The 19,253-nt window shown below is 37.9% G+C and overlaps 1 protein-coding gene across 2 annotated transcripts in view; it reads right to left on the bottom strand.

Annotated features, from left to right (window-relative positions):
* The window catches only part of CROT (carnitine O-octanoyltransferase), a 61,496-nt gene that overhangs the window by 23,875 nt on the left and 18,368 nt on the right, over positions 1-19,253 (bottom strand). For both annotated transcript variants that reach the window (XM_005900998.3, XM_070369721.1), the window contains exons 8-13: positions 7,413-7,506; positions 6,457-6,582; positions 4,012-4,113; positions 627-710; positions 438-545; positions 81-211 (exon numbers count right to left, since the gene is read on the bottom strand). In XM_005900998.3, coding sequence (XP_005901060.3) covers positions 81-211; positions 438-545; positions 627-710; positions 4,012-4,113; positions 6,457-6,582; positions 7,413-7,506 — 645 coding nt within the window. The remainder of the gene's footprint in view (positions 1-80; positions 212-437; positions 546-626; positions 711-4,011; positions 4,114-6,456; positions 6,583-7,412; positions 7,507-19,253) is intronic.

Genomic DNA, 19,253 nt, shown 5'->3' with positions numbered 1-19,253 from the left:
GGAGTTACAGTAGAACAGCTAGAGTAGAGATATCCCCTTCGGCCTCTAGACTCTGAAAATGGAGAAGGATTGGTCCTCACCGTCCATGAAGTCTGTAATAGGCCAACTGAAGTGCCAGCTGAATAAATGTATCAGGGTGAAGCTGCTTCTCCTTGGTTAGCTTTTTGCCAAAAGACGTAAAGGCATATACCACAAGCTGGAGATCGGACACCTAACAAACAGAATTAAATGGGAAGAGTGAACATATACCCAAGGAGAATACCCCCAAAGATAACCAAATTATCATTAGCATTAAATGAATAAAACAGAAATAAAGGTATTAAAAGCTATAACTTCTAAATGTTTTATGCCATCATATGTGGATGATAGCCAAATATTCATACAGAGTAGTTAAAAGATAAAGTATTAACTATCAAAGAGAAAAGTGAAAAATCTACCTGCTTGAAATACTGGGCCTTAGCTTGGTTGATGTCATTTAATACTTTTTCATCCACAGTGAAAACAAGCTCCTCTGGAACCGGTATATCCCGTACTTTTTCTGAGCCCTGAAAATACGGAAAACTTAAAAATACTGTATCTATAAAAATATGAGGCGAAAAGGGAGGAAATAATTTTTTCTAACATACCTTCCATCTTCCTTCATTCTCAAGAATGTTCTCATCAACATAATAGCAGACTTTTACCAGAACCATTGCATCAAAAGGAGCATGCTAAAATGAAACCATACAAGATTTTGAATACTTTATGTAAGTTAAGACTTGACCCAGTATTTTATTTTCATTTTTGCCCCACTCTTAACACACAAGAGCAGAATTCTCATATGCCTCAACTCATAATGATAACGATAGGGATATTCTACAGTATAGTAAGTAATTGATGTATTTTATTTTCTGAGAAAGAACAAATATTTAAAGTCAGAAGCACCTAATCAGGGCTCTTGAAGTAATGGGAAGGGATGTAAAGTAAATATGAATCATAAAGAGAAAACAATTGCTATTTGTACTGGAAGTTAAAAGAGGTATACACATAGGGTTCAGGATGGGGAACACATGTATACCTGTGGCGGATTCATTTTGATATTTGGCAAAACTAATACAATTATGTAAAGTTCAAAAATAAAATAAAATTAAAAAAAAAAAAGAGGTATACACATATACCTATACAATGGTAAAATGTTAAGGAATGGTGAGAGCACTGTGAAAAAGCAGATGGAGCTGCCAGTGACAGCACAGGTAACAAGACTCACCGGTCATGGACAAACCCTTTTCTAACTGCATCTCACAACTGCACAGTATTCTGTAGCTTTACAATGAATTTTCACAGACATTGCATATATTATTTCACTGAGACAATAGTGTTAAAATGCAGCCAGTAAGAAGAGCAATATTGAAGTGCCAATACTTTGGCTACCTGATGCAAAGAGCTGACTCATTGGAAAATACCCTGATGCTGGGAAAGACTGAGGGCAGGAGGAGAAGGGGGTGACAGAGGATGATATGGTTGGATGACATCACTGATTCAATGGACATGAGTTTGAGCAAACTCTGGGAGAGAGTGAAGGACAGGGAAGCCTCGCGTGCTATAGTCCATGGGGTTGCAAAGAGTTGGACATGACTGAGCAACTGAACAACAACAAACGCGATCTCCACAAAACCCTCTAACAAAGAGAAGACAAAACAGTTGAAGCCAGGATTTTAAATCCAGAGAGGGAAATGTGATTATGTAGTCCAAACCACATATTCTAGTACCAACATAAGAGAGCAGCAACATGACTCTAAATTAAGAGCAAGTTAACTTTACAGTATATATGCTTTAGTAATAATGTTTTATATTAGGTTAAATAGTATTTTCAGTAATCATCTTGGGTTGCAAGAGTAACCTACATGGAATTTTGAAAGCCTATTATCTAGTGAAGACCATCAGATCAATTTTATAAATATATGGGGGATAATGCATACACATAAAATGTGTCCACACACTTTACTGAAAGAAAGCATCTCAGTTGTACAAAGACACGTGCTCATTATAAGACCAATATTTTCATCCCAAAATAGAAAATATGATTAAAATTACCTTCTCCTGAATTTGAGCAAACCGCAGGATATTGCTGCCATCAGTAAAAATCAAAGTAGTACAAGGTGGTAATTTTAGGGGGCTGGGAGTGAGGGAGGAAAGCAAGAAGATAAACTCTTGATGATGGGAGTAACTTGACCCTTACATAACAATGTAACACTCGGTTTGGACAATTTAACACACAGTGAAATAAAACTCTTAAAATGAAAGTACCAAGTAAACACTAGAAAAATATAAATGTAAACAAACCAGAAGAGAGAGCAGGCAGAGGGGAAAAATGGTTATGAATAATATTAAGCTCAGTTTTAGAATGTGGAGACAGGAAGAGACTGTTAGGAGGATGAAGGCAATGTGAGATGAGCATGAAAAAGAGGGACATCCTCTGCATCCGACAAGTCAAGGAGAGATGGAAGGAAGAAGCCAGAAGGTTGTTAACTACTTTACAAAGCACAGTTTCCAGGGAACAGTGAGGCTATCAACCAGACTGAGGTGGTTAAGAAGAATCAAACAAGGAGCCAAAGAGGAAAAAGCTGAGGCAATTAACAAGAAATCTTTTGTCAACAGGGGACTCTTAAGGAAGAAGAAAGACAACTGTTAACAGACATTCTGTTACCTGCACATCAACCACTCCACCTTCTTTGGCAGTAACAACTACTTTATTTTTCTTTAGGCAACCAGCGCACATCTCTGTGGTGGTTTGAATGAGTGAGTGATTCTACTAGCGGGTCCCAAGGTTTGGCATGTGACCCAGGCCAGGTGGACTCCCTGGAACATGCACAAGATTCACACAGGCTGATACAACCAACGAGCATTATTCTCAGGTCTTTTGCTGGAACCAGAGGGGTTAAAAAAAAAAAAAAAGCTGGCTATTTCCATGGAGAACAATAACCTACTAGGAGAGCTGTGAAAACATGAGACTGTAGGTAAAACCATCACGTGGTACCTTCTACATAAAAATAAAGCTGAGGCTAGGAAAGTGATGCCAAAAAATGTAGAATTTTCTAATGAAAGCATTTGGACACTGGAAGTCAGCCTAACCCAAATTTAGCTGTACCCCATGCCATAAATACCTCTGTAAGGTAATGACAGTTTGATTTAGGTTTCTATCACCTAAAACTGAAAAAAATTACTGATTAATACAACTACTGAACCCAGATCAACATTACAGGTCTTTTTAGTATTTTACAGTCACTAAATCTTTGGGAGGAAAGCCCCCAAACACAAACAAACAAAAAAATCTATCTCATACTACTTTATACCAAGTCACATACTTTATGAAAAGTTACATAACAAGATTATAAATATAGATTGCAATCCTGACTTAGGTTGATTTCTTCATTTTCTTGGTTCATAGACTTCCTGAATGTCCATCAGAAAATGGCAGGGTAGAGATGATAAAGACAACCATAGGAGAACAAAAGAGAAAACAAGTTGTGTGTGTGTATATATATATATTTTATAAAGAATGTAAAAAAAAAATGCTATCCAGTACCAGATATTTTAATATCCAGAAGTAAATAATGTTCCAAAGATCCTGTGTCATTTTTTTAACAAGGTTACAAAATTACTAGGTAAATGTACAAATATAGCTACATACATTTCTCTGTGCACAGAACATATACATAATGCTATATCTTTTTAAATGTGTTGTAATTTTCAACAAGTAGCAGTAGATTTTAAAAGAGCTTCTACTACATAAAGATACATGCAAATTCCATTTTACAGGCACACATCAAACTGTTAGCCTAACTACAGACGAAAATAACTTGTCCTATACTGTTTCCACTGAGAATTCATAACTAAAATTTTTACTCTAATGCCATAAAGCTAAAAAATGATTTATTATCCTGCCACAGGACAGCCTAACTATTGTAGATTACTGCCACTCATTTAACTGAAAAGAGTAAAAGGGAAAAGTAACTTCAGTAGTTTACTTACATCACAATTACTGCCAAATACTCCATTAGAAAAGGCAATCAAGTTATAAGATTTGTCACCCCAGCGTACTGTTGGGTCTCCATTAAGAATCTTTGCACAAACCTAAAATAAATTTATTATTTCAAATTAAAAGAATCTTAATATTGGTTTTTAAGTATTTGTATCTTAAATATACACAAACACACATGATCTCACTTTTCCTCTCTTCAGGTAAACCAAATTTAATAAAATAATAGCTATTCTCAAGAAATAATAATTTAGGTCCTGACTATTTAAATACTCAAAATCTAAGAAATTCTACCAGAAAAGAGGATGGGACAATATTCATGAATGTTTAGAGAATATCAAAGTGAAAGGACAAGGTGTTTGCAACTTTAATAGGATAAGAAGCATTGATAAGGTTAGTCATGAAAATCTAGTTACAAGGAAAACATTTCAAGAATTCATATCCCACTAAGCCAGTTTCTCAAATGGTAGGTTTTGGCCGTAGTGAGTCAGGAAATCACTGTAAACATCTTTACAAAAAGAATAACAATAGAACATAAATATCAGAGTATATCACAGATAGTCAAAGTAATTACTGTTTTGTGAAACTTCTATTATGTACATACTTGTGTGTGTGAGCGTATGTGTGTGTATTTAATGAGCAGCAATCTAAATACGTCTAACTGTAGATTGCAGCAACTGAGCAACATTTAATTAAAATATATTCTTCAAGCTTGTTGATTCTACTTTTAAAAAAGCAGCTAACGAGGGAAGAACTGTTTCCAAACTACAAGATTTTTCAATCCAATATTATTTATTTCTCTCATTTAATACTGATGGATGCAAAGATTCTGAGATTCCTACAAATACGAATGCTTCTCTTTTATTTTTTTCCCAGGAAATGGTAATGTCCCAGAAAAAAAAAAATAAAACCCCAATTATCCTTAAACTCACTAACGTCAGTGTGTTCTACAAAACCAAATGATAAAATAAGTCACAAGAGTTCTGTAATTCTTAGGACAGACCTCACCAGCTAAGGTATCAAGGCCCACTGCTGTGGGCTATAGGTAGGTTTTCATGTCACCTTGGGTTTGAAAAGCTCATTTTCCCCCATGCCTTATGCAAATTTTCTGTATATATAATCAATGGAAAGGTTGGGAACCACTGCCATGTGACAAGCATGTGACAAGCAAATAATACTCATACTTCTTTAAACAACATATAAGATCTGTCTAAACAGCTTTGCCGCTGAGATGGTAAAGCATCTACCTACAATGTGGGAGACCCAGGTTCAATCCCTGAGTCAGGAAGATCCTCTGGAGAAGGAAATGGCAACCCATTCCAGTGCTCTTGCCCAGAAAACCCCATGGACAGAGGCTACAGTCCATGGGGTCGCAAAGAGTCGGACATAACTGAGCGACTTCACTTTCTTTCTTTCTAAACAGAGCTGAACAATGTGGCAAGGATTTACAAAGCATTATTTATTTATGTATAATCTTATGATATGTGTGTATGTGTAGCTAAGAAAAGGTTTTAAAAGCTTGCACAAATATTTATATTGTATGACTTAGTATTTGTGCTTTCTTTTCTTAGCTACCCCATTCTAAGATAAAAGATGTTTCCAAAATCTAGGAAACAATTGTTTTCACGATTATGTTTCAAGGTGGTTTTACAGGTGTATACTTCAAACTAAGTTGTATACATTAAATATATACAGTTTTTTGCATGTCAATTATACTTAATAAAGTGATTCTTTAAAAAAAAAAAAAATTCTTCTCATGTTCAATTTACACAAGAGTTCTCCAGAAAACTCTGTGGGAAGAAATAAAACAAGGGACTTTCCTGGTGGTCTCATAGTTAATAAAGTGATTCTTTAAAAAAAAAAAAAATTCTTCTCATGTTCAATTTACACAAGAGTTCTCCAGAAAACTCTGTGGGAAGAAATAAAACAAGGGACTTTCCTGGTGGTCTCCAAAATCTAGGAAACAATTGTTTTCACGATTATGTTTCAAGGTGGTTTTACAGGTGTATACTTCAAACTAAGTTGTATACATTAAATATATACAGTTTTTTGCATGTCAATTATACTTAATAAAGTGATTCTTTAAAAAAAAAAAATTCTTCTCATGTTCAATTTACACAAGAGTTCTCCAGAAAACTCTGTGGGAAGAAATAAAACAAGGGACTTTCCTGGTGGTCTCATAGTTAAGAATCCATCTGCCAACACAGGGGACAGAGGTCTGGCCCTTAAGTGGTAGCTACTGAAGCTCGTGCACCTAGAGCCTGTGCTCCACAACAAGAGAAGCCAGTGCAATGAGAAGCCCACACACAGCAACCAGAGTACATCCCGCCTGCCACAACTGGAAAGAAAGCCTGTGCAAAGCAACAAAGACCCAGCACAGCCAAAAATAAATAAATTCTTTAAAAAAAAAGAAATAACAGAACAAGATAGTTGAATACCTGAGAATAATCTTCTGGTGTAACATGTGGACTGTCATCATCTAAACAAAATACCAGTAAACTGCTCTGAATTTTTTCTAATATAGTCAGGTTCTCTGGATTAAGACTAATCAAATATTCTCGTGCCTAAAGGGCAAGAAGAAAAAATAAAATGTTACAAGTTAAATATAAAATAGTCAGAAAACCTCAACAGGTTTTTGAAAAGTTAGAGAAAAGGTTCATCAAGAAAAGTGTAAATTCAACGACCTCTGTGATGAGTCCTGAACAGGTTTTCTTCTTCAAAAGCATGCCTAGTCCCTACATTTGTGCTACTAAATGTATAAAGGTATAAAATTATGCCTGCTTTCCTGGGTGCTCAGACAGTAAAGAAAATGCCTGCAAGTCAGGAGACCCAGGTTCGATTCCTCAGTTGGGAAGGTCCCCTGGAGAAGGAAATGGCTACCCACTCAAGTATTCTTGCCTGGAGAATCCCATAAACAGAGGAGCCTGGTGGGCTACAGTTCACAGGGTCACAAAAAGTCAATGACTGAGTGACTAACCACACATAAAGTTATGCCACCCCTAGATTTTCTGCTTGTTCAATATTGTACAATGTATTTAAAAACTGCTTAAAGCTTAAAGCCGTCTGTCCATTTGTCTTTATTTCCAAGGGCCAGCACGTCCTTGAGCTGAGTGTTTGAAGTTTAAATGTAAACAAAATAAAAGTATATACTCTCCCCAAGTCTAAATTATAGTTAATAATATTGTACTGCATATTTGAAAGTTGCTAGAGAGTAGATCTTAAAGTTCTCATCACAAGAAAAATATTTTTAAATTTTCTGTATGGCGATGGACATTAACTAGATTTACTGTGATATTTCTCAATAGAAACAAATACTGAATCCTTATGTGTATACCTGAATATAATGTTGTAAGTCAATTGCACCTCTAAAGAAAAGAAAAATGTAAATTATAACCTTAGCCCATCGAGTTCGCTCCTCAGTAGTTAACGCTGCTACCCCAGGTCCGTTGGGTTCACTGTGGCATTTCTTTTGGATGTATGTCAATTGCCTTTGGAAGATTAAATAAGGAAGATTCAAAAAGAGCAGAGGCAGGAGCACTAGCTACTTTGGCCTTTCATAGGTTACAAAGTTTATTAGTATTTAAGTGTTTTAATTTAAATATTATCCAAAGAATAATACTGTATTCTGTATTATCCAAAGAAAGGGATTATGGTCTCTACAGCAATGGAGTTATCTCCTACACCTTTTTTTTCCCCACAGTGATTATGTGCCTATTAATACCATCAGTATACTTGACAAGAGCTTAAGCAAATAAATTTTGTTTGATATAATTTATACTTTCAAAAGGTACATGCACTTCCAAGATCCAAGTAAATGCCCTGCATAATGGAGAAGTTTAAAAATATTCTGGTACATAATCTCACAAATATCATATACATTTTATCTAACTAAAAACTACGTGAATATATTAACAGAGGACTTATTCTATACCCAATTAATACTTGGGTTTAACCCCCAAAATAGAAATACCATGTAGTTTTAAATATTTTCACATGTGCCACTGTTACTTAAAATCATTAAAAAGACTATTCAGTTCAGTTCAGTTGCTCAGTTGTGTCCAACTTTTTGCGACCCCATGGACTGTAGCTCTCCACTCCTCCCTGTCCATCACCAACTCCTGGAGTTTACTCAAACTCATGTCCATTGAGTGGGTGATGGCATCCAACTATCTCATCTTCTATCGTCCCCTTCTCCTCCCACCCTCAATCTTTCCCAGCATCAGGGTCTTTTCAAATGAGTCCGTTCTTTGCATCAGGTGGCCAAAGTATTGGACTTTCAGCTTCAGCATCAGTCCTTCTAATGAATATTCAGGACTGATTTCCTTTAGGATGGACTGGTTGGATCTCCTTGCAGTCCAAGGGACTCTCAAGAGTCTTCTCTAATACCACAGTTCAAAAGCATTAATTCTTTGGCACTCAGCTTTCTTTATAGCCCAACTCTCACATCCATACATTACCACTGGAAAAACCATAGCCTTGACTAGAGGGACCTTTGTTGGCAAAGTAATGTCTCTGCTTTTTAATATGCTGTCTAGATTGGTCATAATTTTTCTTCCAAGGAGCAAGCGTCTCTTAATTTCATGGCTACAGTCACCATCTGCAGTGATTTTGGAGCCCAAGAACATAAAGTCTGTCACTATTTCCCCATCATTTTGCCATGAAGTAATGGGACCAGATGCCATGATCTTAGTTTTCTGAATGTTGAGTTTTAAGCCAACTTTTTCACTCTCCTCTCTCACTTTCATCAAGAGGCTCTTTAGTTCCTCTTCACTTTCTGTCATAAGAATGGTGTCATCTGCATATCTGAGGTTATTGATATTTCTCCCAGCAATCTTGATTCCAGCTTATGCTTCATCCAGCTCAGCATTTCTAATGATGTACTCTGCATATAAGTTAAATAAGCACGGTGACAATATACAGCCTTGACGTATTCCTTTCTCTATTTGGAACCAGTCTGTGTTTCATGTCCAGTTGTAACTGTTGCTTCTTGACCTGCATACAGATTTCTCAGGAGGCAGGTCAGGTGGTCTGGTTTATTGTGATCCACATAGTCAAAGACTTTGGCATAGTCAATAAAGAAGAAATATATGTTTTTCTGGAACTCTCTTGCTTTCTCAATGATCCAACGGATGTTGGCAATTTGATCTCTGGTTCCTCTGCCTTTTCTAAAACTAGCTTGAACATCTGGAAGTTCACGGTTCACGTACTGTTAAAGCCTGGCTTGGAGGATTTTGAGCATTACTTTGCTAGTGTGTAAGATGAGTGCAATTGTGCAGTAGTTTGAGCATTCTTTGGCATTGCCTTTCTTTGGGATTGGAATGAAAACTGACCTTTTCCAGTCCTATGGCCACTGCTGAGTTTTTCAAAAATATACTGGGTTCACCAAAAAGTTCATTAGGGTTTTTCTGTAACATCTTGGCCAATCCAAACAACGCTATGGTAATCAAAACAATATGGCACAAGTGACACTCATACAGGTCAATGGAACTGAACAGAGAGCCTACAAATAAATCCACTTACAGTCAACTGAGGTGCCAAGGAGACCAAGAATATATGGGAAATAGAAAGCCCCTTAAGTAAACAGTGTTGGGAAAATCACCACATAAAAAGAATTGAAACTGGACCCCTATCTTATACCTTACACAGAAATCAATTCAAAATAGATTTAAGGCTTAAATATTAGACCTGAAACAATAAAACTCCTGGAAGAAAATATGGGAAAAAAGCTTCCAGACATTAACCTTTTGCAATCATTTCTTAGATATGATACCAAAAGCACAGGCAACAAAAGTAAAAATAGACAAATGAGATTACATCAAACCAAAAGCTTTAGCACTGTAAAGGAAATAATGAAGTGAAAGAGCAAACTACAGAATATGAGAAAATATCTGCAAACCATATATCTGGTAAGAGGTCATGGAACCCTCACAATATAATTGCAAAAAACCCCCAAACAACCTGATTTAAAAATGGGCAAAGGAACTGAACAGACATTTCTCCAAAGAAGATATAAAAATGGCCAAGAAATACATGAAAAAGTACTCAACACAACTAATTATCAGGGAAATGTAAATCAAAAGCACAACGAGATATTCTCTCACACCTGTCAGAATGACTACTATCAAAAAGACAAGCAGTAACAAGCACTGATGATGATGGGGAGGAAAGAGAACCCTTCTGCACTGCTGGTGGAACTGTCAATTGGTGCAGCCACTATAGAAAATTATGGAGGTTCCTCATGAAATCAAAAACAGAGATACTATATGATCCAGCTGGAGAAGGCAATGGCGCTTGACTCCAGTACTCTTGCCTGGAAAATCCCATGGACGGAGGAGCCTGGTGGGCTGCAGTCCATGGGGTCGCTAAGAGTTGGACACGACTGAGCAACTTCACTTTCACTTTTCATTTTCATGCACTGGAGAAGGAAATGGCAACCCACTCCAGTGTTCTTGCCTGGAGAATCCCAGAGACGGGGGAGCCTGGTGGGCTGCCGTCTATGGGGTCACACAGAGTCGGACACGACTGAAGCGACTTAGCAGCAGCAGCATATGATCCAGTAATCCCAGTTCTGTGTACATATCCAAAGGAACTGAAACCAGGGTCTCAAAGAGACATCTGCATTCTCATGTTCCTTGCAATATTATTCACAATAGCCAAGAGGCAAAAGCAACTTAAATATTTAATGATAGATGAATGAATAAACAAGATGTGGTATAAACATACAAATGGAATTTTATTCAGCTTTAAGAAAAAATTCCACTGTTTGCAACAGTGTGAATGAACTTGATGGACACTATCCTAAATGAAATAAGCTAAACACAGAAGAAACACTACATACTATCACTTATATGGGGAATCTAAAATAGATAAAACTCTTAAAAGCAGAAAAGAATAGCGGGTGCCAGGGGCTGGGCTAAGGAGAAAATGAGGAGGCATTAGAATCCACTTGCAATGCAGGAGACCCTGCTTCGATTCCTGGGTAGGGAAGATCTCCTGGAGAAGGGATAGGCTACTCACTCCAGTATTCTTGGGCTTCCCTGGTGGCTCAGTCAGTAAAGAATTTGTCCGCCATGCAGGAGACCTGGGTTCAATCCCTGGATTAGGAAGATCCCTGAGAGGAGGGCATGGCAAACATGTATTACATGGCACTCCAGTATTCTTGCCTGGAGAATCCCCAGGAACAGAGGAGCCTGGCGGGCTACAGTCCGTGGGGTCACAAAGAGTCGGACGGGACTGAGTGACCTAGCACAGCACTGCCAAGTGATACAAAGTTTCAGTTATACAACATAAGTCAGTCCTAGAGACCTATTGTACAGCATAGTGCTGTAGTTAATAACACTGTATGACACTCTTAAAAATTTGCTAAGAGGGTAGATCCTAAGGTAAGTGTTCTTACCATTAAAATTTTTTTTACAAACAAAGAGAGAAGGACACCTTTGGGGGTGATGAATATGTTTATGGTATCCATTTTGGTAAGTTTAATCAATGTATACTTATCTCCAAACTCATCCAGTTGTACAGAAAAAATATGCACAGCTTTATATGTCAATCATACTTCAAAGGTGGTTTAAAAATAACTTCTCTATTCATATTGTAAAAAGAGGTATAGATTTGATAACTGTAATTACCCCTCTTCTCTTTCAATTTGACTATCTATGGACTTTTCAGTACACATGCAATTTTTGATATTTAAAAGCACAAAAATTCGTATTAACAATATTTTAGAATCATACATATTTTAAAATATTTTATCCTTGATATTTCCTCAAAATCTGCCTTCATTACTTTCCACTCATTCTTTAATTTACTGTAATTGGGTTTTGTCCTCCAGTGATTATCTTGAAAATGTGTTTCTGAATATTAGCAATGGCATCCCATAAGATCTAGCAGCTTTATCTCAGTCTCATGTTTCTCTTTATAAAGTCCTTTACCACCCAGGAGTCAATCTTGAAATTCTGTGTTGGCTTTTGTAGCACTGTTACATTGTGGTCTTTCTAACTCACTGACTAATGGTCTTTTTCACTGACTGTTGTTCTCTGCTGCTGCTGCTAAGTCGCTTCAGTCATGTCCGACTCTGTGCGACCCCAGAGACGGCAGCCCACCAGGCTCCCCCGTCCCTGGGATGCTCCAGGCAAGAACACTGGAGTGGGTTGCCATTTCCTTCTCCAATGCATGAAAGTGAAAAGTGAAAGTGAAGTCGCTCAGTTGTGTCCGACTCCTAGCGACCCCATGGACTGCAGCCCACCAGGCTCCTCCATCCATGGGATTTTTCCAGGCAAGAGCACTGGAGTGGGGTGCCATTTCCTCTATCCACCATCACATGTATGTCTTCCCAAATTTCCCCTCACTGGCCTCCCCCAACCTCTTCTACAAGTTTCTTCTTTGGTAATTTCACCCACTACTTGAATAGCTTCAATTATCACCTTTACCTAAGAGGCAACCAAATCTCTAACTTTAACCCTATTTTCTCTCTAAATTTCTAGTACCAAATTTCCAAATGCTTGTTGGATATATCCACCTCAATTTCTGCCAACATTCCAAATTAAATATACATTTAAAAATTATCTCCCTGACCTCTTCCTACAAATTAAGACAAAACTGATCTTAGAAGAAAACATAGGTATCTCTTCATGACTATGAATTAGGGAATGGTTTCTAAGATATGACAGTAAAAGTACAAATAACTAAGGAGTAGATAAACTGAACTCTATCAAAACTAAAATGTTGGCCCTTCACAAGCAACCATGAAAAAAGTGAAGTAAACACTAGAATGGGAGGAAAATATATGTAATTTATGTATATGATAAGGGACTTACATCTAGGATATAGAAAGAAGTTTTATAACTCAATAATAAAAAAGACAAGTAACCCAATTAAGAATTGGTAAAGAATTTGAACAGACATTTCTCCAAGTTGTTGTTCAGTTGCTAAGTCATATCCAACCCTTTGTGACCCCATGGACTGCAGGACACCAGGCTCCCCTGTCCTTCACTAACTCCCAGAGTTTACAGGCATAGGTACATGAAAGTATGTTCAATCTCGTCATCATGGAGACACAACTGTAAACCACAATGAGATCCTACTTCATACTCTCTAGGATGGCTACAATCAAAAAGGCTAACAAGTACTGGTGAGAATGAAAATAAATTGGAACCCTCAAGTACCACTGATGTGAATGTAAATGGTGCACTCATACTGGAAAACAGTTTGGCAGTTCCTCAAATGGTTAAACATAGAAGTATGATCCAGCAATTCCACTCCAAGGAATACACCCGTGACAAGTGTCCACACAAAAACCTATACACAGATGTCCACAGCAGCATTATTCACAGCAGTCAAAAAGTCAAAACAACCCAAATGTCTATCAACTGATATATAATTAAATAAAATGTGGTCTAGCCATAGAGTGCATTATTATTCAGAAAAAAAAAAAAAAAAAGGAAGTACTAATAAATGCTACCAGGAGTCTCCAATCCCTGTTAGGAACCAGGCTACACAGCAGGAGGTGAGCAGTGGGTGAGTGAGCAAAGTTCCACCTGTATTTACAGTCACTTCCCATTGCTCCCATTTACCACCTGAGTTCTGTGTCCCGTCACATCAGCAGGGGCATTCGATTCTCATAGGAGCTGTCAACTGCGCATGTGAGGGATCTAGACTGTGAGTTCCTTATGATGCCTGAGGATCTCAGGTAGAGCTGAGGTGGTGAGGCTAGCTAGCTCTGGGGAGCAGCTGCAGATACAGATTATCACTAGTGAAGAGGTCCGACTGCATAGAGATCATGATAAACCAATTGCTTATGGACTCATATCAAAACCCTATCAGTGAGTGACAAGTGACAACCGCATAATTATTTCATTATATAATGTGATAGTAATAGAAATAAAATGCACAATAAACGTAATGTTCTTGAATCATCATGAAACCAGTGCACATCCATAGAAAAACAGTCTTCCAGGAAACCCAGACTCTGGTGCCAAAAAGATTGAGGACCACTGACACGGAGGACCGCCACAACATCTATGAATGTTGAAAATGTAAGGTATACTAAGTGAAAGAACCTAGACAGAAAAGGCCATTTAAGAGTCCATTTATGTGAAATGTCCAGAGAAGGAAAACCATAGAGACAAAAGGTCAAGTGAAACAGACAGAAAGGCTACCTCAGGCTGGTGGGATGGGAGTGTTGGGGAAATATGAGAAATGTCTGCTAATGGATGGGTAAGAGTTGGGGAGCAAATGGGGAATTACTGCTTATGAGTTCAGGGTTACTTTGAGGGGTGACAAAAATATTCTAAAGTTGATTGTGAAGATGACAGCACAATTCTGAACATTCTTAAGAAATGCTGAAATATATACTTTAAATGGGTGAACTGTGTAGTATGTGAATTGCCTCAAAGCCAGTATTAAAAACAAGAAAAAACTGAAAATTGAAAGGTTACTTCCTCTTCTGTTATAATACTATCTACTTACTCAGTAATAGCTCCCTTTCTTTCTAAATCCAGTTACCAATTCAAATTAATTTTATCTCCAAAACTTTTTATGCATTTATCTTTTTAAGAAAAATTTAAATTGAAGTATAGTTGATTTACAACATTGTGTTACTTTCTGATATACAACAAAGTGACTCAGTTTTATATATTCTTCTTCAGATTCTTCTCCATTATAGTTCATTATAAGATATTGAATATAGTTCCCTGTATCATACAGTAGAATCTTACTAGTGGTTTTGAACAGTGTTCCATATTCTACAGTCCCAACCTCTAACTTCTTTCCTGGATTACTGCAAATTTTAACACATCTCTTTTGAGGCACCAACTCATAAGATTCAGAATCTGACCGATCTATCTTATACTACTAATATGTATCTTATGTTTCTAAATAAAATTTCCTAATGCATCGCTATTGCTGTTGCTAAGTCGCTTCAGTCGTGTCCGACTCTGTGCAACCCCATAGACGGCAGCCCACCAGGCTCCCCCGTCCCTGGGATGCTCCAGGCAAGAACACTGGAGTGGGTTGCCATTTCCTTCTCCAATGCATGAAAGTGAAAAGTGAAAGTGAAGTTGTTCAGTCGTGTCTGACTCTTAGCGACCCCATGGACTGCAGCCTACCAGGCTCCTCCATCCATGGGATTTTCAGGCAAGAGTACTGGAGCGGGGTGCCATTGCCTTCTCCGTCCTAATGCACAGAGCTGGCCTAATCACTCAGTTCACTCACACATCCACACCCATACCTTTCTGCTTTGTATTAAGCAGAGGGTATTAAAAAAAAAAAAAATCTGGTAAGTAATCTCTTTGAGCTCCATCTGAAGGTGAAAATATAGAAATAAATGACTTCAATACAATAATCAGTATAATAGAGATAAATAAGAGGCTAAGTCCTTGGGCCATGAAGAGAGGAAAGGGAATGGGAAATTATGAAATAAGACATAAAATAGGAAGTAGTAAGCCGGTGGTGACATGTGAACAGAAACAAAGCGCGAGGAGCAATTCTTACTTAAAAGGTGGACAAGGCAGGGGACGGCAGTCCAATAGAAAGCATGAGCACATGCAAAGACTACAGATAACCTAACACATCAGAACTGCAAGCAGAGAAACTGGGTAGAACAGGATGCAGAGGGAGGAAGAGCAGGACAAGGCTGAAGGGACAGGCGAAGGTCAAATCGCGACCACAGTTTAAAAAAATGAGACTGTTAGCTAGACCTCAAGGAACTACTCAAGAATTTTAAGGTAAGATACGATCAAATATGAATTTTTAAAGTCACAGGACTGATGACTGTAGAGAATGTAGGGAAGCAAGAAAACCACCTGTGAGGCTGAATCAGAGTTAACAATCTGAACAAACAAGGCTTTTATTTTAATGGAGAACAGAAATCCAAGTTTTTATATGAATAAAAACAGAAATCCATGTTTATGTGAATTCTCCTGATTTTTAAATAGCAATTCAAATTCTCTGTTATCCAAGCAAAACAGGCTACAGGCTGAATTCAGACCACAAATCACATGTATGCAGTTTCTGAGAGAGTGGCTTTCAGTAATCCAAGTAATAAGCCTGATCTAATTCTTTTATGTCAAATTTGGAACAAATTTTAAAATACAGCTGAACAGACAGAAAGATTATCCAAGAAACAAAAGCAAAAAAAACTAAAAAACGGATCTTTTTTGTCTATATCAAAATTAACAATGCCTGCTGAAGTACAAAAAAAGTTTGCTAACTGGAATGAAATGTTTGCAACCCATATAACTACTAAAGGATGAGTGCCCAGACATATAATTGCTACAAATCAATAAGAATTTAAAAATAGCAAATAGAAAAATAGGCAAAAGCAACTCACTGAAAATATGAGTGACCTATAAACATATAGAAATATATTCAATTTCACTAGTTATGAGGGATATGTCAATTCAGGCAACAATGAAAACCATTTTTCATGGGTCAGTTCACCATATTTTAAGTTTAATTATACCATGTCATCAACCACGTAGAGAAGTAGGTATCCTCCTAAAACACTAGCAGGAAACATAATGCTGCTATGAATGACAATCTGACTTTGTTTAAAAATTTAAAGGTATGTATCCTATGATCCAGAAAGTACATTTCTAATGTCAATACATAGATATTTTCTCACAAATACACAAAGAGGCATGCTGGAAAATGTTGACTGTTTTTTATAGTAACAAACGCAAACTACGTCAATGGGTACTAAAGGAGAATGGTCAAACTATATAGTATGACCATTTGGTGGAATTCTATATGACAGTTTAAAAAAGTAAGGTTGATAATGTCTACTCCAGTATGAATATATTATTGTCTTATTATTCATTGTCTTATTATTCACTAAAAGAAATGAACTGCAGAAAAATACCTAAAATAAAATTATTTTCTGGACTTCCCCGGTGGTCCAGTGGTTAAGAATCTGCCTCGAAATGAAAGGAACACGGGTTCAATCCCTGGTTTGGGAAGACTCCACATGCTGTGGAGCATCTAAGCCCATGCATCGCAACTATGGAGGCCTGCACACCCTAGAGCTTGTGTTCCGCAGCAAGAGAGATCACTACAATGAGAAGTCCACACACCACAATGAAGAGGAGTCTCTACTTGCCGCAACTAGAGAAAGCCTGAGCACAGTGACAAAGACCCAGCACAGCCAAACATAAATTGACTATTTAAAAAAAAACTATTTTTAAATACACAAAACTACCCCTTTCCTCATGACACATGCAAAAATCAATTCTGCTGCTACTGCTAAGTCACTTCAGTCATGTCCGACTCTGTGTGACCCCATAGACGGCAGCCCACCAGGCTTCCCGGTCCCTGGGATTCTCCAGGCAAGAACACTGGAGTGGGTTGCCATCTCCTTCTCCAATGCATGAAAGTGAAAAGTGAAAGTGAAGTCGCTTAGTTGTGTCCGACTCTAGCGACCCCGTGGACTGCAGCCCACCAGGCTCCTCGGTCCATGGGATTTTCTAGGTAAAAGTACTGGAGTGGGGTGCCATTGCCTTCTGCGAAAATCAATTCTAGGCAGACTTTTAACGTAAATGTGAAAGATAAAAGAATGAAAGTTTAGAGCACAATGTAAGAAAATATCTAACAATGTGTTAGTAAAAAAAATTTTTATGGAAGTCCAGACACTACAAAACTCATAGAGGAAAATCTAGGTAGAACTCTAGATGACATAAATTGCATTAATATCCTTTATGACCCACATCCTAGAGCAATGAAAATAAAAACAAAAATAAGCAAATGGAACCTAATTAAACTTAAAAGATTTTGCACAGCAAAGGAAATCATAAATAAGATGAAAAGACAGCCCTCAGAATGGGAGCAAATATTTGCAAATAAAGCAACTGACAAGGGATTAACCCCTAAAAATAAACCCCTAAAAATAATCAGCTCATGCAGCTCAATATTAAAAAAAACAAAAAAACAATCAAAAAATAGGCAGAAGACCTGAACAGACATTCCTCCAAAGAAGACATAAAGATGGCCAACAAATACATGAAAGCATGCTCAGTTCAGTTCAGTCGCTCAGTCGTGTCCAACTCTTTGCGACCCCATGAATTGCAGCACGCCAGGCCTCCCTGTCCATCACCAACTCCCGGAGTTCACCCAAACTCATGTCCATCGAGTCGGTGATGCCATCCAGCCATCTCATCCTCTGTCGTCCCCTTCTCCTCCTCCCAGCATCAGGGTCTCTTCCAATGAGTCAACTCTTCGCAAGAGGTGGCCAAAGTATTGGAGTTTCAGCTTCAGCATCAGTTCTTCCAATGAACACCCAGGACTGATCTCCTTTAAGATGGACTGGTTGGATCTCCTTGCAGTCCAAGGGACTCTCAAGAGTCTTCTCCAACACCACAGTTCAAAAGCATCAATTCTTCAGCGCTCAGCTTTCTTCACAGTCCAACTCTCATATCCATACGTGACCACTGGAAAAACCATAGCCTTGACTAGACGGAGAAAGCATGCTCAACATCCCTAAGAAATGCAAATCCAAACTACAATGAGGTATCACCTCACCAATGAGAATGGCCACCATCAAAAAATCTACAAACAATAGATGCTGAAGAGGGTGTGGAGAAAAGGGAACCCTCTTGCACTGCTGGTAAAAATGCAAACTGATACAACCACTATGGGAAACAGTACGGAGGTTCCTTAAGAAACTAAGAATAAAACTACCATATGACCCAGCAATCCCACTACTGGGCATATACCCTGAGAAAACCATAATTTAAAAAGACACATGTACCCAGTGTTCATTGCAGCCCTATTTACAACAGCCAAAACATGGAAAGAATTTAAATGTCCATCAACAGATGTTAGGAAGATGTGGTGTGTGTGTGTATATATATATACACACACACACACACAATAGAATATTACTCAGTTATAAAAAGGAATGAAATTGGGTCCTTTGTAGTCATGTGGATGAATCTAGGATCTGTCATACAGAGTGAAGCAAGAAAAACACACACTGTTTATTAATGTATATATATGGAATCTAGAAAAATGGTACTCTTGAACCTATCTTCAGGGCAAGAACAGAGACAAAGACATAGAGAACGGACTTATTCACATAGAGGGGGTAAGGAGAAGGTGCGAGGAACTGAGAGAGTAACAGTGACATAGATACACCATGTGTAAAACAGCTAGTGGGAAGCTGCTGCGTAGCACTGAGAGCTCAGCTTTGTGCTCTATGATGATCTAGAAGGGTGGGAGTAGGGAGCGAGGTTCAAGAGGGAAG

This window comes from Bos mutus, chromosome 4, assembly GCF_027580195.1.
Source record: "Bos mutus isolate GX-2022 chromosome 4, NWIPB_WYAK_1.1, whole genome shotgun sequence".
Classification (NCBI taxonomy): Eukaryota; Metazoa; Chordata; class Mammalia; order Artiodactyla; family Bovidae; genus Bos; species Bos mutus.
The sequence above is the reverse complement of the archived record's forward strand: the minus strand, read 5'-3'. Positions and strand labels throughout refer to the sequence as shown.